We start from the raw sequence: 15,600 nt of genomic DNA on the forward strand, positions 1-15,600 counted from the left end.
GCGAGCCCGGATTTTGGGTCAGTATAAGCGAGTGGCATCAGATAGCAACGAATGATCTGATAACTCAGCAAAGAAAGAAGTACTTTCAAAGAATTCTCAAGCCGGAGTATGCTGTTCTGAATTAACTTTTGTAGCAACATATTTATTGATTTTTATGCTACAGAAAATATTGGTATTTTGTTTTAGAAGAGAGCAGATTACAGTAAACTATTACAACAAACTAATTGAAGATTCACAAAAACTTCAAAAAAAGTAGAAGAGAATTATCAACTCACTCTTTCGGCTGTAAATCCATGGTCAGGCTGAGACTGTCTTACGATGCGAGCGCGGCGTGCGAGCATGCCACTATCATATAGATAATTCTCGTCGGCACTGTCTGAATACAACTCCTCTGTGCTTACCGTAGCCAGACTAGTGTTTTTGGAGTGCAATACGGATTGTCGCTTGCGGCCTAAGAATGGTATGTCATCATCAGGCATTGGTTCTTCAGCTAGCTTGCTCACTCTGAGCAATTTGAAGGCAGCAGCTTTTTGAATCCGTTCTCTAGCTAAAGGCGTCTTATCTAAATCGTTGTCGCTAGAACCAGAGATTTCAGGGGTTAACGTACTCGATTTAGTACCGAGACTGCAATTTCGACGCTCCATGCTTTGATCAGAATGCCAGCTCACATCAGACTCCACGACTGTCGGATTTTTATATGAACTCTCGGATCCAGAACTATTTTCTTCTGAATATGAGCTCTCTGGTCGATCCTCTGTTGCAGGCTTCTGATTGTAGTCAGCTGGCCACACATTGAGCTCCATCAGTCTCTTTTCTTGCTCAGCTTTGATACGACTGGCAGTTGCTCTTTTCAAATGATTTGTCCATGCAGTGGTTAAAATAATTCCAGCGTCGCTTTCAAAATCTGAATTCACATCGCGGCGCGGGATATCCGTTATAGACGACTCTTCAGAATCTTGTCTGGATGAATCAGCGGACATATCTGCTTCCTGATAACGAGGAACCCGTCGTCGAGATCGCGATTTTAATTCGCGGTCACTCTTTTTGGCTGAAAAATGATTATATTGATAGATTGACTCCCTAATCGAGTCATCGGCATCCAGAGAGGTTTCTGGTATGGATCGCGGTTTACTGCCAATCTCGTCCGTAGTCTGAAAGCGCTCTGTAGGCTGTGCGTCATGTGTTCTAGCAGATTCAACATTTTTTAATTCTCTACTATCGCGCCATGGCCAGCCTTCTCGTCGATCTCCAGGATCATTGCCTTCATTCGGAGCTGTCCGCTGATTTGCCGAATTAAGAGCAGGCTGGTAATAAATTGGCAAGCCTTTCTTATCCCTATCCATCGCAATTTTAATTTCATGCGCATCTAAATTATCAGAAAAGCTTTCGCCTTGCTCATCTTGTAACTGGGAAGTTTGCAGCCACTTTGCGTCTTTGTATGGATCTATAGGAACCATCATACGCTGAGTGGGCTCATATTGGAATCGTAGTCGCGGATTTGGTTTAATCATGTCGACATTCCGCAATTTTAGGGCTCGCAATGACTGGGCAAATCCATCTCGTCTATTTGATTTCAGCAGCATCGGCTGACCAGAAAAGTCCCGTGCGCTACTGGTGTCCTCGCGCGCTAGTTGTGCTCTTTGACTGCTAGGTATATCACGAGCAACTCTTTGTTGTGAGAGAACAGCAGAATTGTCCGATGTAGATGAATTTTTTTGTTTGTTGTAAGAGATAGCTCTATGGAAATATTGTGCTGTGCCGTCATTCATTCCAATACTGCGATCGGAACCCTCTTGTGCGTCCTCAACACTGGCTGTGTTCAACTGTCCACGAGAAAACCCCAGAACCATGCTCCTCTGATTCGACCTTATTTGTTCGATAAAATTGCAATAGATCAGGAAGTAGCTCTGTCGAAAGTGCTTGAGCAGAGGAAATTAGTGTGAAGTGCCGAAAATTAGTGTGAAGTGCCAAATCAGAATGATCCACTAGTGAGAGTCGTCGTGTACCTCGGCGACAAAATCTTTGATAACAAACTCTTTGGCGTAGATTAAAGCAAAGTAAAATTCAAAAAATCCAAAAAATCCAGAGAATAGATAAGCTAAAAAAGAATGAAGGCCAGAAATGAGGAGACTCAGTTATTTCTGCGCAGCAAGAAGTGGTTTTGCTGAGTGAAGGCTGGTTTGTATCCGTTCCTGGCATGGGACATACGGCTAGGGTTCGACGGTAGTCGTCGCCAGTAGCGAAACCTTAAATCCCATTAGCGTCCGCTTTCAGACACCAGAGCAACAAATTCAGTAGCTTTGTTGTAATCACTGACTGTTGACCAGGTCACATTTCATACCAGAACTTATAAAATAGACTTGTTATACTGTATTTGAAAAGGGATTCTGACATTCTGAACTCATTCTGAGCTTATTTTGAGCTTTATTTACGTCGCAAAGCCACGCTGCCGGAGCGTGACACCACCAATCTCAAGCTTTACTTCGAGATTACATAGCAAAAACTGGACTGGATTATCAAAAGAGGTTTATGACCATTTACTTTATCTAGGTCTAAGAACTACACATATCTTCAATGGATTTAGTTCTTCGCTGCAATAGCCTTAAGTGCAGAGCGGGGCTCGCGCAACAAGCTGTCGTTACCACTTGCGGGTTGGTCTGCCTAGATCTAATTCTTATTCGTTTTACATTATTTGAAAGCTGATTGTTTGACTGTTAGGCACATTTTTTGCTCGGGTTGTGCTAACATGTTATTTGGTTCAAACGAGCCCAGAGTTTGTGCTATCTGTGAGACTCTTTTAAACGGTCCTGAAGTAACTATCATTCATTTTCTCATAATGATGCATATCATTAAAAGATTGCTATTAGGACGTGGTTGCAACTATTTTGAATCCGACAGAGTATGACTGAGGATGACTTTACGCTGCTAATTTAAACGGCTGACTTATGTTTTCAATGTTTCAGTGGTTATAGATCGGCAAGAACTTGAGATATTGAATATCAATGATTATCAGGTGTATTAATATGCTACTTAAATAGAGCGTCCTCGCAGGAATGAGTCCTGCTGTTATAAGTGACATCGCTAATCGTGCACTATCATTCTGGACCTACCAGTGCTCCCTAGAAATGTTTGTGGTCTTCTATCTACTGATGTCGATGATCCAAAAATATATTGATGGTCTTTGCAAATTTAGAATGTTTCAAAAGCATAATTCCCAGAATCTGGTCGATAAAAACAACAGGTATACCTTATGTTTTATCATGTGAATCTTGCCGGCTGACCGTAGCATAGACTGAAGCAATATCTTGAAAAGCTAGCCAATGACGCGAATACCGAAATATCAGGTCGATTTTCCACAAATTTAATCTTTGCCATATTACTAAATGGCTGACTAGGAATTATCTTGCAGGGCTTCTGGATAGAATGAATGGTATGAATGACTCAGAAACAAAGATATGATTTACCAATATATGTTGACTGCTCTCTTAGTACTTCGAAGGGACAAAGAAAATCTGGAAAAGAAAAACAATGAACTTTCGAATGCTCTGCAAGACAAGAATTTGCAGTTTGGAAAGCTTCAGGGTCTGTATGAGCATTTAAAGCGCAAGATGCTGGCAGGAGGTATGAGCATGATTATTTCACGTAGTCTATAATTCTTTGAGATGGCAAATGAATATTATTAGCATGATGATGAACAGAAACGAGACTGACTGTGCATGCTAATTTTTAGTATTTCCAGCTGCGACCCCGAGTAGGATACAGTTGAACAATGAGCCTCCTTCTGCGCGCGGAGGAGTCACTGGGAGAATAGTGAATCCGCAGCGCACGCCAGCGCGCCGGCCACTTGCTTCGATTCAGAATGTAATGCCTACGCCAAGCACCTGGCGCAGAGGAAGGTCAAGTAGCGGCACTGGCTCACCGGATGATCTTGCTCACCGACTTCATTCTACAGGCATCCGATCAAACTCTGGCTTCTAGTGGAGACTTGATCTCTTCAAAGATCCTCGACAGTAACGACAGTAATCCTGTACCTTTTATTTAGCTGTTATTTATATTCAATTTCCTCGCAATACTTTACGCTGTTTTATGTAAATGATTATAATAATTTAGCTAGGTGAAAACTAAAGCTAAAAATATGTTCAAATTACTAGATTATGCCAATGTCATATATATAGTCAAGAGAATACAATAAAACTAAAACACCCTTAAAACCTGATTGGAAAAACACTTACAAAACCTATTAGATAAGAGTCGGTAGAGCGCGGTCCCAACCAAAGTCGGAGACGGTCGATTTTGTTTATCGCTCCAATACACAAATTGCTAATGTAAACTAAATAAGACTAATTGATTGCTACGTGAATCAAAATACATCAAATAATTCCTTTTTTTTTTTTTTTAAGTTCTAGTTTGGAAAGAGCCATTAGGGGTAGAATAGCCTAGAGAGCACTAGTGATAGCGCTCTTTAAAGCAGGAGGGTTTGCACCGACGACCTAAGTACAATAGTTAGCAAAATCCGGCTATATCACTGACTGACAGAAGAATCAGAACTATGGCGTCTGAAGTGTTGTGAGTTAAAGTTATTTGCGTTGAAGTGAACAGACTTTAATCTCTGCGTATTATCGCAGAAATCTCCGTCGTGCCACAAACTACAAAAGACCCTAACCTGCTCACAAATCAAACCCACATCAAACCCACGAATTCTACGCCAGTCTTTCGGCGCAATGTAAACAAGTCGCAGTGGACGCGCCAAACGAATGACATTCAGAATAAATATAGAAAGAGATACTAACCTCTTTGACCTTCTGGCCGTTCTTGAAAAGCATGAAAGTGGGCATAGCGCGGATTCCGACCTCAGCAGCGACATCGGCGACCTCGTCGACGTCGACCTTGAAGAACTGGATACCCTCGGTGAATTCCTCGGAGTAGGCGTGAACCTTGGGGGCAATGACCTTACAGGGTCCGCACCAGGTGGCGTAGAAGTCGATGACGGTAATCTTGTCCTCGGCAATGGCGGTGTGGAACTCGTCGATGCTAGAGACGAGTTAGCATATACAATTGAAATCAGGCAGCAACGAAAGCACCCCTTACCTCTTAATGTCCTTAATCATATTTGCTTTGGATGAAGTGCGAAAAGTGCGAGCGAAAGTAGTAGAGAAGGAAGGCAATTGGCGGCGGAGAGTGGAACTGTAGGAGTGAGCCAGGTATCGAGCAGCCATAGAAGTATTTATCGGTGCGTGGCAGGGCGACTGAGTGCCTTAAGTAGCCCTGGTACCGCACTTGCTTTGTCTTTGAGACTTTAAAAGCTTCAGGAAATTGCATTTAGTGCTTTATAAGTATTATTTATTTACTAGATATGCTGTACGGGGCTGGACCGTATTTGTCAGGTGGCGCAGCACTGGCTGCGATGACGTAGCGTGGCAATTATTCATAATCAGATGCTTTGTAGATTACTTCACAATGCTTACCAACTGCTAAGCCACCTGTAGGTGCCTAAGCTATCGTACAAAACATAACGGCAACATTCTCGAACAAGCCAGAATTCAGAGCCTGTTCGAACCATTGGGTCACTAGACCCGAAAAATTTCAAGTATACGCAACGTAGCGCCTTATGTATTCACTATCCTGGCTACAGTCAAATCAAAACGTGCAGATATGTACAGAATCCCTACTCGCTGAAAATCACATATGCCATTATCATTAAATCCGAGAAAAACTCGATGCATGTTAAAATCACAAAAGCAATAGATAGCAGTGTCATTCCTTGTAACTAGAAACCCCTAGTCATTGTTATGCAGATCCCCGAATGTGTACCCAGTGCAAGAAAAAAAATAAAATAAAAGCAAACAGCTATAATCCAACACAAAAACTCAGGCAACGTTTAAAACTCAGTCACCTCAAATATAAACGATCTTTGACGTTGAAACAGGCTGCATATTTGCGCCTGCAACGCCTGCAACGCCTACACCCCTTTCAACTAGTTCCTCACGATTTTTCATGAGCTGCTCCTGCTGACGTCTTTCCTTCGACTCGCGTTTTTGACGTTCTTTGCGCTCTCGCGCAGTCTCCTTCCTCTTGGCTTTGGGAGCCGTCTGAGAAAGGCGGTTGAGAACGACTTGTTTCCTGGTAGCGTAGCGCCCTGATCGACGAGCGGCCGAATCTTGCGAGATCTCTGCAGGAATTTCTGTGCCTGAGTCTGTAGGAGGCGAAGATGATGGTGATTGTGAGCCTCGAGGAGTTTGCAATCCCATGGCTAGCAAGTGTCTAGCAGGAGAGTTTGGAGCGGAGCTATTCTCTGAATTTGTATCAGTTAATAAGCTGGTAGAACTGTTTGCAAAACTAGCATCTCTCATTCTGCTTTCTTCATCGTCCTCTTTCATTTGTTGGTCAAAGAGAAAATCTACAGCTTGATTAACATCCCCTTTAAACTTCTCAATTGCATCTCGCACTCGTGACAACTCTTCTGGCGTTTCGGGATCTGGTATTGACGACAAAACCACTTTCTCCATCCACGGTTGGCAGTATTTATGTGACTCCAGCAGCTTCTCTGATTCAGATTGACTAATTAACTGTTCGCATGTGTTAGTCTGTAAGTGTTTTTTTAACAAGATCAGATTTACTATAATATTGACTTACCATTTCCTGTACTTCCGGTAGTCCAGAATGAGGCCCCTCAAGGTTCCTTATCGATGAATAATGTTCCCACTGGTGATATGCGATATGCAGTAACTTTGTCGCTCGCCCTTCTCCACTAGAGACAACATACGCGAAGTCAGTCAAATGTATCTTCACGTCGACTTTAAATCGCTTTGCAAAAGCAACAATCTCTAGATTGTCACCATAAACGCCGTTCTTGCTCATATTCTCAAGATAAGAGTCCCACGTTTTGTCAGTCACCTGCGTTGAACTGCGAGCTGCCGAATTCGCTGATGCGACTGCGGTGGCGCGTCGTTGGCTTTTGCGACCAGTAGCTGCTATAAGCGCTGCCGGTAGAAATCCAATATATTGTTCTCTATTTCTTCTTAAGAAATCAACAATATCTCGACGAACTGAGAAATGCAGATCTGGATCGCCATAAAGTTGGTCAGCGAGCGCACGAAAGAGACAGTTGCCGTCTCCGATTATTTGAGAAGCATAGAGACCCTGCGCTCTCAGTAGCGGAAATTCTGGGTCACTAATCATATTCTTGTCTAATCAAGCCACCCTTGACTCTGAGATGCTTCGCACCACAGACTCCTGGGCTTTACAAGTATGGGCCAATAGGTGCTGGCTGATCGTGAAGCGTTGGGACTTTTCATTTTTCATTAAGCGTGGCCAGCTTTTAATTACAGCCACTATTTTAAAACTTACTCTTTAGTTGTTGACCACTTAAATTAACATATTTTTTACCAACGAAAATTAAATGGATAGACAAATCAGTTACTCCCCTGATCAGAAGCAGAACGAAATTGCAGCGCTTCAGCGATGGGTGCGGTCAGTCGCGGCTGTTGGAGTTCTTAATCCTGACTCTCTGTCGTATCTTAAAATAACAATTTTCTCTTTTTTTCCAGAAAAAGAAATATCGTTGTAAACGTTTAGCTCTACTTCTTGCACTTCTGTAAGTTGACTGCTGATATCATTTGGTCTACCAACTAAATTATTCTTACTACTAAACCGGCTTCGCCACTTACAGATTACCCACCACGCTCATGCACACGCCACAAATTGTACATATATTGACATATGGCACATGCTTAAGAACGTAACAGCAACAAACCCACAGATAATCATCTGTAGCCATCTTGACCATCTTTTTGTCAACTACTACACTAACTACGATATAGTTATAGTAAGCAGATCAAGCTGACTAAACCCTATTCTAAAGTCTAAAGTCTGTAGCGATGAAATCTTTAATGCAAGGCTTACGAGCCGAATCGTCTTTTTATTATGCGAGTGGCTTGGCTGGCTATCCTTATCAGTATACTATTTCAATACAGGTCAACTGCCAATAGCAAAAATTTTTAGGACCATCAAAACATTTATTCTTTTCCGTCAACCTCCCATATTTATTCTTCATTTTAACAAGAATCAATTCAGTTAGGTTAAGACTTTAACTTTTTCTAAACTCTATCTCAAACCTTCATTTTTTTGGAGCCGTATTTCAATATTTTGAACCTCATGTTTTTGAGATGGGCACCAGAGCCGGCGCATAAGCGCATGAGCGCCTAGGAAGCTTTGGGTGCTGGAGTCGCATTATTCGACGCTGCGGCAGAAGGAGCAATGAGCGGGTGTCTTTTTGATCACAATCCGAAGCGGGATTTCAAAGCCGCGATGTGAGGATCTGGAATGCGACCGGAGAAAGTAAAATAGCGTTCTGAGACTGAGAGTTGCGATGGCAGCGTTTGTCGAGATAGCGAGGGAAACTGGTTGACAGGTCTGATTAATGGAGAGAATAGTGTCGTAGGAAGCGAGAGCGGATTCAAGATGATCGGCGCCTTTTCAGTTGTAGCCAGCCTCTTTAAAACGTGCACTTGTCAACGTAGATTTACAATTACCGATCAAATACTCATCTACGATGTAGTACTCATATACCTCCAGCTATTTCAACTTCTGAAAGGTATACGAATAACAGAGTGCAGTGTCGGATTCCTGTTTGAGCCTGGGGCCAAACATTACATGCTGACAATGTTAACGCTGCTCCGCTTCCCACGGCTGCAAAAGACTACAGCACAGCCTTAGTTGGCCCAGATGACCCGTTAAACTAATCCTCTCATAATCGTTTCACTTCTGTATGTAACCGGGAACAAATCTTTCGCCGTGATATAAGTCGACTGACACGTCAGTACCGTCGGACGAGACGTAGTATAAGTTCAACCGTTTCTATCGTGTTGCTCTCTCCATATTTGACAACCTGAACTTTAAGGTCAATAATAGTCTGCACCCAAGTAACAGTAATGCGAACACAGACATAGAACACCTAACAAAGCATATTTAAATCAGTGGTTTTAGTGTGCTTTAACTAACATTGTATCTAATTTATAAATAAGACGAATGAGACGATTATAAAGAAAACACTTATTAACCGGTCACCTGACCAAAAATGGACAAGCTGTTAATGTCAGTTTCGATTTGAACTCTATGCCTTGGTCCAGTGGTGTAACGGTTTATCACGTCTCGTTCACAATCGTGAGCAGAAATCCGAGGAGGTTCCGCGTTCGATTCGCGGTTGGATCAATTTTTTTTCTGCTTTTTCTGCTTTTTCTGCTTTTTCTGCTTTTTCTGCTTTTTCTGCTTTTTCTGCTTATTCTGCTTATTCTGCTTATTCTGCTTATTCTGCTTATTCTGCTTATTCTGCTTATTCTGAGAGATTCATTTACAGAGAATTTTTCGAAATGTAATGTTATATTTACATCTGTGTATTAGATTTATATTGTACCAAATATCCAAATCTAGGCCCAAAAGCATTTTGCGAGCCACGAATGCGCTCTGCTTTGAGAAGCATATGAATTACAAATGAATTACTCATTATCTTCAGCTTCGGTCATGATAGCATCGTCATAGACATCACCGGAATCGTCATGGTCACCAAACATATCAATTGGAATTGGCGTTTCAGACGTTGGCGTCTCTGGCGTTTCAGGTCTTTCCTCATATTCCCAGAACTCACCGGCATTCGCATAGTTGAAATCGTCATCATTATCATCGTCAGCAGCGACGGTGGATGCAAACACACTCTTCGGACGAGCCAAAAATGAGCTACTACTGTTGTTGCCTTTGCCATCATCTTCAAGTTGACCACCGACTACTTGCCCTTCGATATCAATTTCCTCGCATAACTCTACCATAGAAGATTTTGAGAGTGATTTGAATGTAGCAGATCGAACTACTCGACCCCAATGACGAAGACAGAATCTTGCCGCTGTTGTCCGCAAGACACTCTCGTCTGCCATTCGCGCGCTTTGCCAGAAAAGAGCTGCATTTTCAGCATCAAAATTGTCTTGAATACGACCTATACAAATATCACGTAGCCGCGGCAGAGCATACATATTACTCATAACTAGTAGACGGGCAATAGAACTGACATCTGTACTGAAAGGTACTGTATCTGTGTATATGTAGTATATCAGAGCGCAGACCGTCGAGTATTTCTCGGGAATGTGCATGCTTTTGCCGTGGTATTCACGCATTTTAGTGTTAAGAAGACGTCGGAAATGCTCCCAACGAGCGAGAAGAATCACAGTGTGGACTAGTATCGGTTTTGAGATTAGTTGTTCGCCATTTGGTGAGGAATCAGCTTCGTCAGGAAATGCTGTGATGGTAAAGTCGGCAGTCTCGTTGTCTTCTAAAAGAGTTTCCATATCCGCGTTCAGCGAGCCAGGCGGAAGAACGACTTTACCGTCGGAAGAATTTACAATCAGCACATTCTCTAAAGAACGCACAGTGTGCTTAGACGAGAGCCCAAAGTATCGTAAATCAATATGCAAAGCATCGAAAAGAACATCCTCGGACCCATGCAATCGCGCGCTTCCTAATAAATAAACCGTTGTGCCGGTAAAGGCAACGTAAGACCAACTACTAGCATCAGAAAAAACATGGCTTGCAGAGTCTTGATCGGCAAGGGAACGCCAACGCATCTCAACCATATCAAAGCATGAAATAGAAGTTCTCGTTCTTTTTCTGGCGGCCGGACCATTTGTAGTGATGTCGACAACAACTGAGCCGAGAAACGCATACAGATGTGTTCCAATACGTTTATCTGGGCCGGGTGTACTCCGACGAATATGAGTATCTGATACAGTGACAGTGCTGTTCGATGTACGACGCGAATGAGACAGTTTGCTATCATCAGCGCGCTCACCGCCAGAGAGCGAATCCTCGGTAAAGCCAAGAGAGGCGGTCGCTGCAGAGCTAAGGTCAAACCAGACGATACCAGCTGTACGATCCATATCTTGAGAAAGCCCGCCAAATATCCAGACTTTTTCTGCAAATGCTGTGGCCGCGTGATCGTAGCGGGGAACAAATGGACGAGAACTGCTCCAGGTCATGGTGTCAAGATCGATGCAAAAGATGTCGCTTAGGACTTTGTGACGCCGGATTCCACCGGAAATATAGAGAAGAGAGCGGGATTCGGAAAGACATGCAGCGTGACGAGAACGTCCTCGAGGGCGGATGCCGTGAGTGACTGGCTGAGACCAGGTTTCGGTGCGGATGTCATATACGTAGAGGTCGTTCAGACATGAGCCACTCTCGTCTTCGCCGCCAAAAATTATCAATTTGCCGTCTTTCCAGTAAGTAGCCGTGTGACCATGGCGACCAGAAGGCACGGTACCTTGAGGATTGCTAACATAAGTACACTCGAAATTTTGGGTGTCAATGAGAATGATCTGGTTGAAAACTTGATATATTAGTTAGCTACTGGGAGACAAAAAATAGGTGGATGATGCGGACACACTTTCATCGGTATTAGTTAAAAATTCAAAGCCGCCAAAAAAAAATATTTTGTTGTCATCCGGGCACAGCTCGACGGAGGCGTTAGCAACGCAGGGTAGCAAGTGGGTAGTAGGGTGGATGATGCGAAGCTGTGGGTGAAGATATGTGGTTGTTGGACGCTCAGCAGGCTCAATAGTAGGGTTGTTCCCGTCTGACGCGAGAATTCCCTGCCGTGGCAAGTTCGCAAACTGGAAAACAGGCGAAAGCAGCTCGGCCATAACTGCAAACGAGCACAGCGAGTACTCTGAGCGGTAGGCTAGAGAATTGACGATGGAAGAGAGAATCCGAGAGACCGAGGACGGGGCGGTTGGGACAGCACAAGTGCACAGAAGCAAGAAATATATGCAATGCACTCAGCTCAGCGAGTTTGACCAGTGTCTCTGAGATTATAGTATTTCAACAATCTATCAACCAGTGTGATGGAAGACAGCGACGAGCTCGGATCGTCGACTCCGCGTGACGCGCGTGTATTACATCTTATACTTGCTGCGCAGGGCATCGCTCATTATCACGAACGTGTGCCTCTTCAGCTCATGGACTTCGCCTTCCGCTACTCAGCATCTGTCCTCGAAGACGCCCTACTCTACTCCGACCATGCTGCTGCTACTGCATCGTCTTCCCTCTCTGTTGAAGACGTACGTCTGGCTGTTGCGGCGCGTCTCAATCACCAGTTTCGTCCTTCCCCGCCAAAAGAGCTGCTTCTCGAACTCGCCCACGAGCGCAACCGTAGGCCACTTCCCCACATCGCTACTTCCAGCACTGTGCGATTACCGCCGGAGAAGTACTGCTTGACTGCAAAGGACTGGGATATTGATGAAGAGCTTGCCGAGCTTCCTGTACGTATCTCTAGCTTACATCGTGTTTTTGTCTATAGTGCCACTAAATCTCCTCCACGCCTAGGACGACGACGACAACGAAGAGTCTCCCGACCCTAAGCGAGCACGCTCTTCATGATTGCAACTCCATGTATTATGTATATTAACCGTTATAATCTTATGTACAATTTGTCATATCTGGTCAATCTTTCTATGCCGTAGATACCTGCTTTGCCGCTTCCTTCAAAGCCTTCTTCTCCTCAATGACCTGATCCACAAACTGGTCTCGAAATCTTGGCTGCATATAATATAGCATGCAGTCCATCATGTCATTCTTCTGCTCCTTGCAGACCCATCCTGTCGTCAGTAGCCTTCCAGATTGACAATGCGTAAACGCTGTTTATTTCTCAGTTAGTCAATCATCCTCTGCCTTTTTGTCGCTGCGGCCTTCGTAGCTTACCTTCCAACACACTACGGCACTGCTCCCGAGCAAACGCAGCCTGACGCTTTGATGCCTCAGTTTCATCCTTTGACGATAGCACCCACACAGGCACTGGCTTTGCAGACATCGCGGTCTCGTCGTGGTGGCAATAGAGTAGGTTAGTCGGCAACTTTTGACACAAGTTCTGGGTCACTTACTCTGCCCGTGCGGCTTTCTCCTATGGTGGAAATCTTTTCTCTTAAAGCTCCAGACTACTTTCCTCCACTTCGTCTTTGTTTAGCTTATATTCCCTCTAAAAGCTCAAAATGTCTTCTCTAAAATTTGCTGTTCAGCACAAAGAGCACCGCGAGCGGTCTCAACCAGCTAACCGGAGAAAATGGGGTCTCCTCGAGAAGCACAAGGATTACGTTCTCCGAGCACAGGATTATCATTCGAAAGAAAAACGAATCAAAATATTGCGAGAAAAAGCGCAAGCCAGGAATCCAGATGAGTTTTATTTTGGAATGTATTCATCAAAGACCTTCTCTGCATCTGGATCTCGAGGAATGCGGGAACAAAGTAGAGAATCATCTGTTGCTCTTACGGCAGAGCAAATGAAGCTACTGCGAACTCAAGACGCTGGGTATCTCAACACTCTCCTAATGCAGGAACAGAGAGCGATAGAAAAATTGATATCTCAGTTAGCATTTACCGATGGCGCATGGGCAGATCAAGAATCAAACTCTTCAGACGCTGAATATCAAGATTCCGACTACGACTATAGCGACCTGGATGAAGATGAAGATCAGACACAAAAATCGAATAAGGCTCGCATGACACAAGACAAGAAATCTCGCCGATTGAAAAAAAATCATACCGTGTTCACTGACTCTTTTACTGGCGCTCCCAGGACTGACACAACCGCTAAAAAATTAAATAGCCAGCCAACGAAATATCAAGAGGATTTACTTTCCCAACTTAGCCAACGTAAGCAACGAAGGTCTCAGATCGAAGAGGTTTTAAAAGAAGCGCAACTACAGAAAAATCTACTTGGGAAAGGACCTCGAAAGAAAATAGTGAAGCCAGATGGGAAAGCTGTTTGGAAATGGAGCAATCAGCGTAAACGATAATCAATTTTCACGTTATAATCAAAATAAATTTTAAAATGCGAAATATAATATATGAAAATAAAACTCCCAGCGCCCATCTTGCAAATAGACCTTAGAACTTAGAAAAACTGGATCAAACAGACTCAAAATTGTGAGAGACGATTTATTAAAAATAAACCCGAATGGCTTGGTTTGGTATACTCTCATTTGGACAATAAGGACATTTAAACCTTTGATTTGGATTTCCTTTGCTCATTCGAGCTAAACTCTCTTTAGCCACAATATGTCCACACGGCATCATCATTGGCGGATTTTCATCCGTAGTCTGCTCTTTCGAAACGGGACACACGAATATAGCATGAAACTGGAACATATTCTCTGGAAGTGGGATTTCAACTGGCAGTTCGTTTTCACTCGTCCACTCCGTCTGCTTCTCTCTCATAATTGTACCGACCTTAAGCAGCGTCGGTAAGGCAATAGCTCCTGCAGCTGCAGCCAGATATAATGGCGACTCAGAGCTCAATCCAAGCAACGAACAAAACTCTTTTGTAAACGACCGCGCGACATCATCCCAAGCGGTCGGTGCCAAGAAAAGGTCTACATATGGTGATTTCTCTAGATTCGACTTGAATAAGAAGGCGCACATGAGCTTCGAGATGTTTCCTAAGTATCGCTCCCCAAACGGCGCAAAGTTCTCCTTTGCGTATTGTAGTGCCATTTGCTGCCCATTCACTGGCAAGCCAGTAACTTCATCAGTAGTCATCGTGAAATAATGAATAAATTGCAAACTGTGTAAGCTGAACTCAAGATTGCTACCTAATGCCGTCAGTTGATCTCGCTTACTTGCTGCCCAAGCAATTGCCGGTCTCAGGTCACGTCCTCTAAGAGCCGCTAGGATTCGATACATATCTATAAACTCAAGTTCAATAGCTTCCGCAATATCCAAAGAAGAATCTTGAATCAAACTATCGGCAACAGAAAACTGCCCTTCACGAATCAAGTGCATAGCGATTGCGCGATCAAGCAGAATCTTACTCGAATCAGGAAACGCCGACCGATTGTAAGCTGTCTCAACATCTATCTTAAATTTCTGCCCGCAAGTGAAAAGTTAGCAGCAGTCATACGCAGAGATAAGCCATGATGATATAACCTTATCTAGGGCTTTGGAGTATTTACTCAACGAGCCGTGAATATCTTTCTGAATATTCCCGGTTTTCTCTACTAGGTTTGAACAACTATTTTTCACGATAGCTAACAGCTCGCGCCGAGATTGGGGAGCTTCCTAGGGTTAAAAAAAAATTCAAATAGCCTTTACAAGACATGTCACATACCAGAATCAATCGTAGCTCGTGCCTTGCTGAGAGTCTCTAGCAGCTGATCGATTTCCGTCACATAATTTCCGAAATCACCACTTTTCTGGAGTCTACCAAATTCTTTGGTAATAGAATACATTCTTAGCTGTCCAAATCTCGTATGGCACACTAGATTAGACTAATGCCTCTGTATAAGCTGTAGCCGTACGTCGAACCGTGGAATTACAGACAGATGCTCATGAATTAAAGGATTATTACCGTCACTGTGGTCCTGGGGTTGAGCCGCAATAACAATCTAAGGGTCTTGTAACTTTGAACCCCTAACATCACGTATATTGAAACCTAATTACATTTTGCTGAAGCTCACTAATTTTTTTATGAAAAAATATCCCAACTTATTGCAAATTCGATTTGGGAGCCAGTAGAAATTCTCTGGCCGCCTGATTCCTTGTTCAGAAAATTTTTAGTTATAATTA

At 43.4% G+C, this 15,600-nt stretch overlaps 9 protein-coding genes and 1 non-coding gene across 10 annotated transcripts; 4 read left to right on the top strand and 6 right to left on the bottom strand.

Annotated features, from left to right (window-relative positions):
* Window positions 1-132: 132 nt before the first annotated feature.
* On the bottom strand, window positions 133-2,183 carry V2V93DRAFT_373879 (uncharacterized protein; the record flags this gene model as incomplete). The annotated part of the gene is made up of 1 exon (XM_066911100.1): window positions 133-2,183. A coding segment is annotated over exon 1 (1,579 nt), but the record flags the coding sequence as incomplete, so codon positions are not given.
* A 106-nt stretch (window positions 2,184-2,289) lies between these two features.
* Window positions 2,290-4,211, top strand: V2V93DRAFT_373885 (uncharacterized protein). Its single transcript, XM_066911101.1, has 10 exons — window positions 2,290-2,651; window positions 2,719-2,812; window positions 2,868-2,899; window positions 2,964-2,976; window positions 3,039-3,127; window positions 3,194-3,241; window positions 3,292-3,344; window positions 3,410-3,430; window positions 3,490-3,621; window positions 3,731-4,211. The coding sequence occupies exons 1-10, from the start codon at window positions 2,575-2,577 to the stop codon at window positions 3,976-3,978; spliced, it is 807 nt and encodes a 268-aa protein (XP_066764317.1). The 5' UTR covers window positions 2,290-2,574; the 3' UTR covers window positions 3,979-4,211.
* On the bottom strand, window positions 4,134-5,323 carry V2V93DRAFT_373895 (thioredoxin-like protein). The gene is made up of 3 exons (XM_066911102.1): window positions 5,089-5,323; window positions 4,791-5,031; window positions 4,134-4,490 (listed from the first exon to the last, which is right to left on the bottom strand). The coding sequence occupies exons 1-3, from the start codon at window positions 5,214-5,216 to the stop codon at window positions 4,437-4,439; spliced, it is 423 nt and encodes a 140-aa protein (XP_066764318.1). The 5' UTR covers window positions 5,217-5,323; the 3' UTR covers window positions 4,134-4,436.
* A 404-nt stretch (window positions 5,324-5,727) lies between these two features.
* Window positions 5,728-7,289, bottom strand: V2V93DRAFT_66471 (uncharacterized protein). Its single transcript, XM_066912755.1, has 2 exons — window positions 6,634-7,289; window positions 5,728-6,566 (listed from the first exon to the last, which is right to left on the bottom strand). The coding sequence occupies exons 1-2, from the start codon at window positions 7,177-7,179 to the stop codon at window positions 5,895-5,897; spliced, it is 1,218 nt and encodes a 405-aa protein (XP_066764319.1). The 5' UTR covers window positions 7,180-7,289; the 3' UTR covers window positions 5,728-5,894.
* A 1,832-nt stretch (window positions 7,290-9,121) lies between these two features.
* On the top strand, window positions 9,122-9,210 carry V2V93DRAFT_t53. The gene has a single exon. It is a non-coding gene; the product is annotated as a tRNA-Val (tRNA).
* Window positions 9,211-9,271: 61 nt separating this feature from the next.
* Window positions 9,272-11,854, bottom strand: V2V93DRAFT_349396 (uncharacterized protein). The gene is made up of 2 exons (XM_066907952.1): window positions 11,429-11,854; window positions 9,272-11,371 (listed from the first exon to the last, which is right to left on the bottom strand). Exons 1-2 carry the CDS (start codon window positions 11,682-11,684, stop codon window positions 9,495-9,497), a joined length of 2,133 nt encoding a protein of 710 aa, XP_066764320.1. The 5' UTR covers window positions 11,685-11,854; the 3' UTR covers window positions 9,272-9,494.
* On the top strand, window positions 11,855-12,482 carry V2V93DRAFT_373907 (uncharacterized protein). The gene has a single exon (XM_066911103.1). It carries the CDS (start codon window positions 11,886-11,888, stop codon window positions 12,399-12,401), a length of 516 nt encoding a protein of 171 aa, XP_066764321.1. The 5' UTR covers window positions 11,855-11,885; the 3' UTR covers window positions 12,402-12,482.
* Window positions 12,414-12,885, bottom strand: V2V93DRAFT_373908 (uncharacterized protein). The gene is made up of 2 exons (XM_066911104.1): window positions 12,742-12,885; window positions 12,414-12,677 (listed from the first exon to the last, which is right to left on the bottom strand). The coding sequence occupies exons 1-2, from the start codon at window positions 12,848-12,850 to the stop codon at window positions 12,493-12,495; spliced, it is 294 nt and encodes a 97-aa protein (XP_066764322.1). The 5' UTR covers window positions 12,851-12,885; the 3' UTR covers window positions 12,414-12,492.
* Window positions 12,795-13,877, top strand: V2V93DRAFT_373909 (small-subunit processome). Its single transcript, XM_066911105.1, has one exon. It carries the CDS (start codon window positions 13,029-13,031, stop codon window positions 13,830-13,832), a length of 804 nt encoding a protein of 267 aa, XP_066764323.1. The 5' UTR covers window positions 12,795-13,028; the 3' UTR covers window positions 13,833-13,877.
* Window positions 13,811-15,357, bottom strand: V2V93DRAFT_373912 (CTLH/CRA C-terminal to lish motif domain-containing protein). Its single transcript, XM_066911106.1, has 3 exons — window positions 15,143-15,357; window positions 14,962-15,089; window positions 13,811-14,901 (listed from the first exon to the last, which is right to left on the bottom strand). The coding sequence occupies exons 1-3, from the start codon at window positions 15,261-15,263 to the stop codon at window positions 13,978-13,980; spliced, it is 1,173 nt and encodes a 390-aa protein (XP_066764324.1). The 5' UTR covers window positions 15,264-15,357; the 3' UTR covers window positions 13,811-13,977.
* Window positions 15,358-15,600: the final 243 nt, after the last annotated feature.

The sequence above is a fragment of the Kockiozyma suomiensis genome (assembly GCF_038497685.1).
Source record: "Kockiozyma suomiensis strain NRRL Y-17356 unplaced genomic scaffold V2V93scaffold_12, whole genome shotgun sequence".
Lineage (NCBI taxonomy): Eukaryota > Fungi > Ascomycota > Lipomycetes > Lipomycetales > Lipomycetaceae > Kockiozyma > Kockiozyma suomiensis.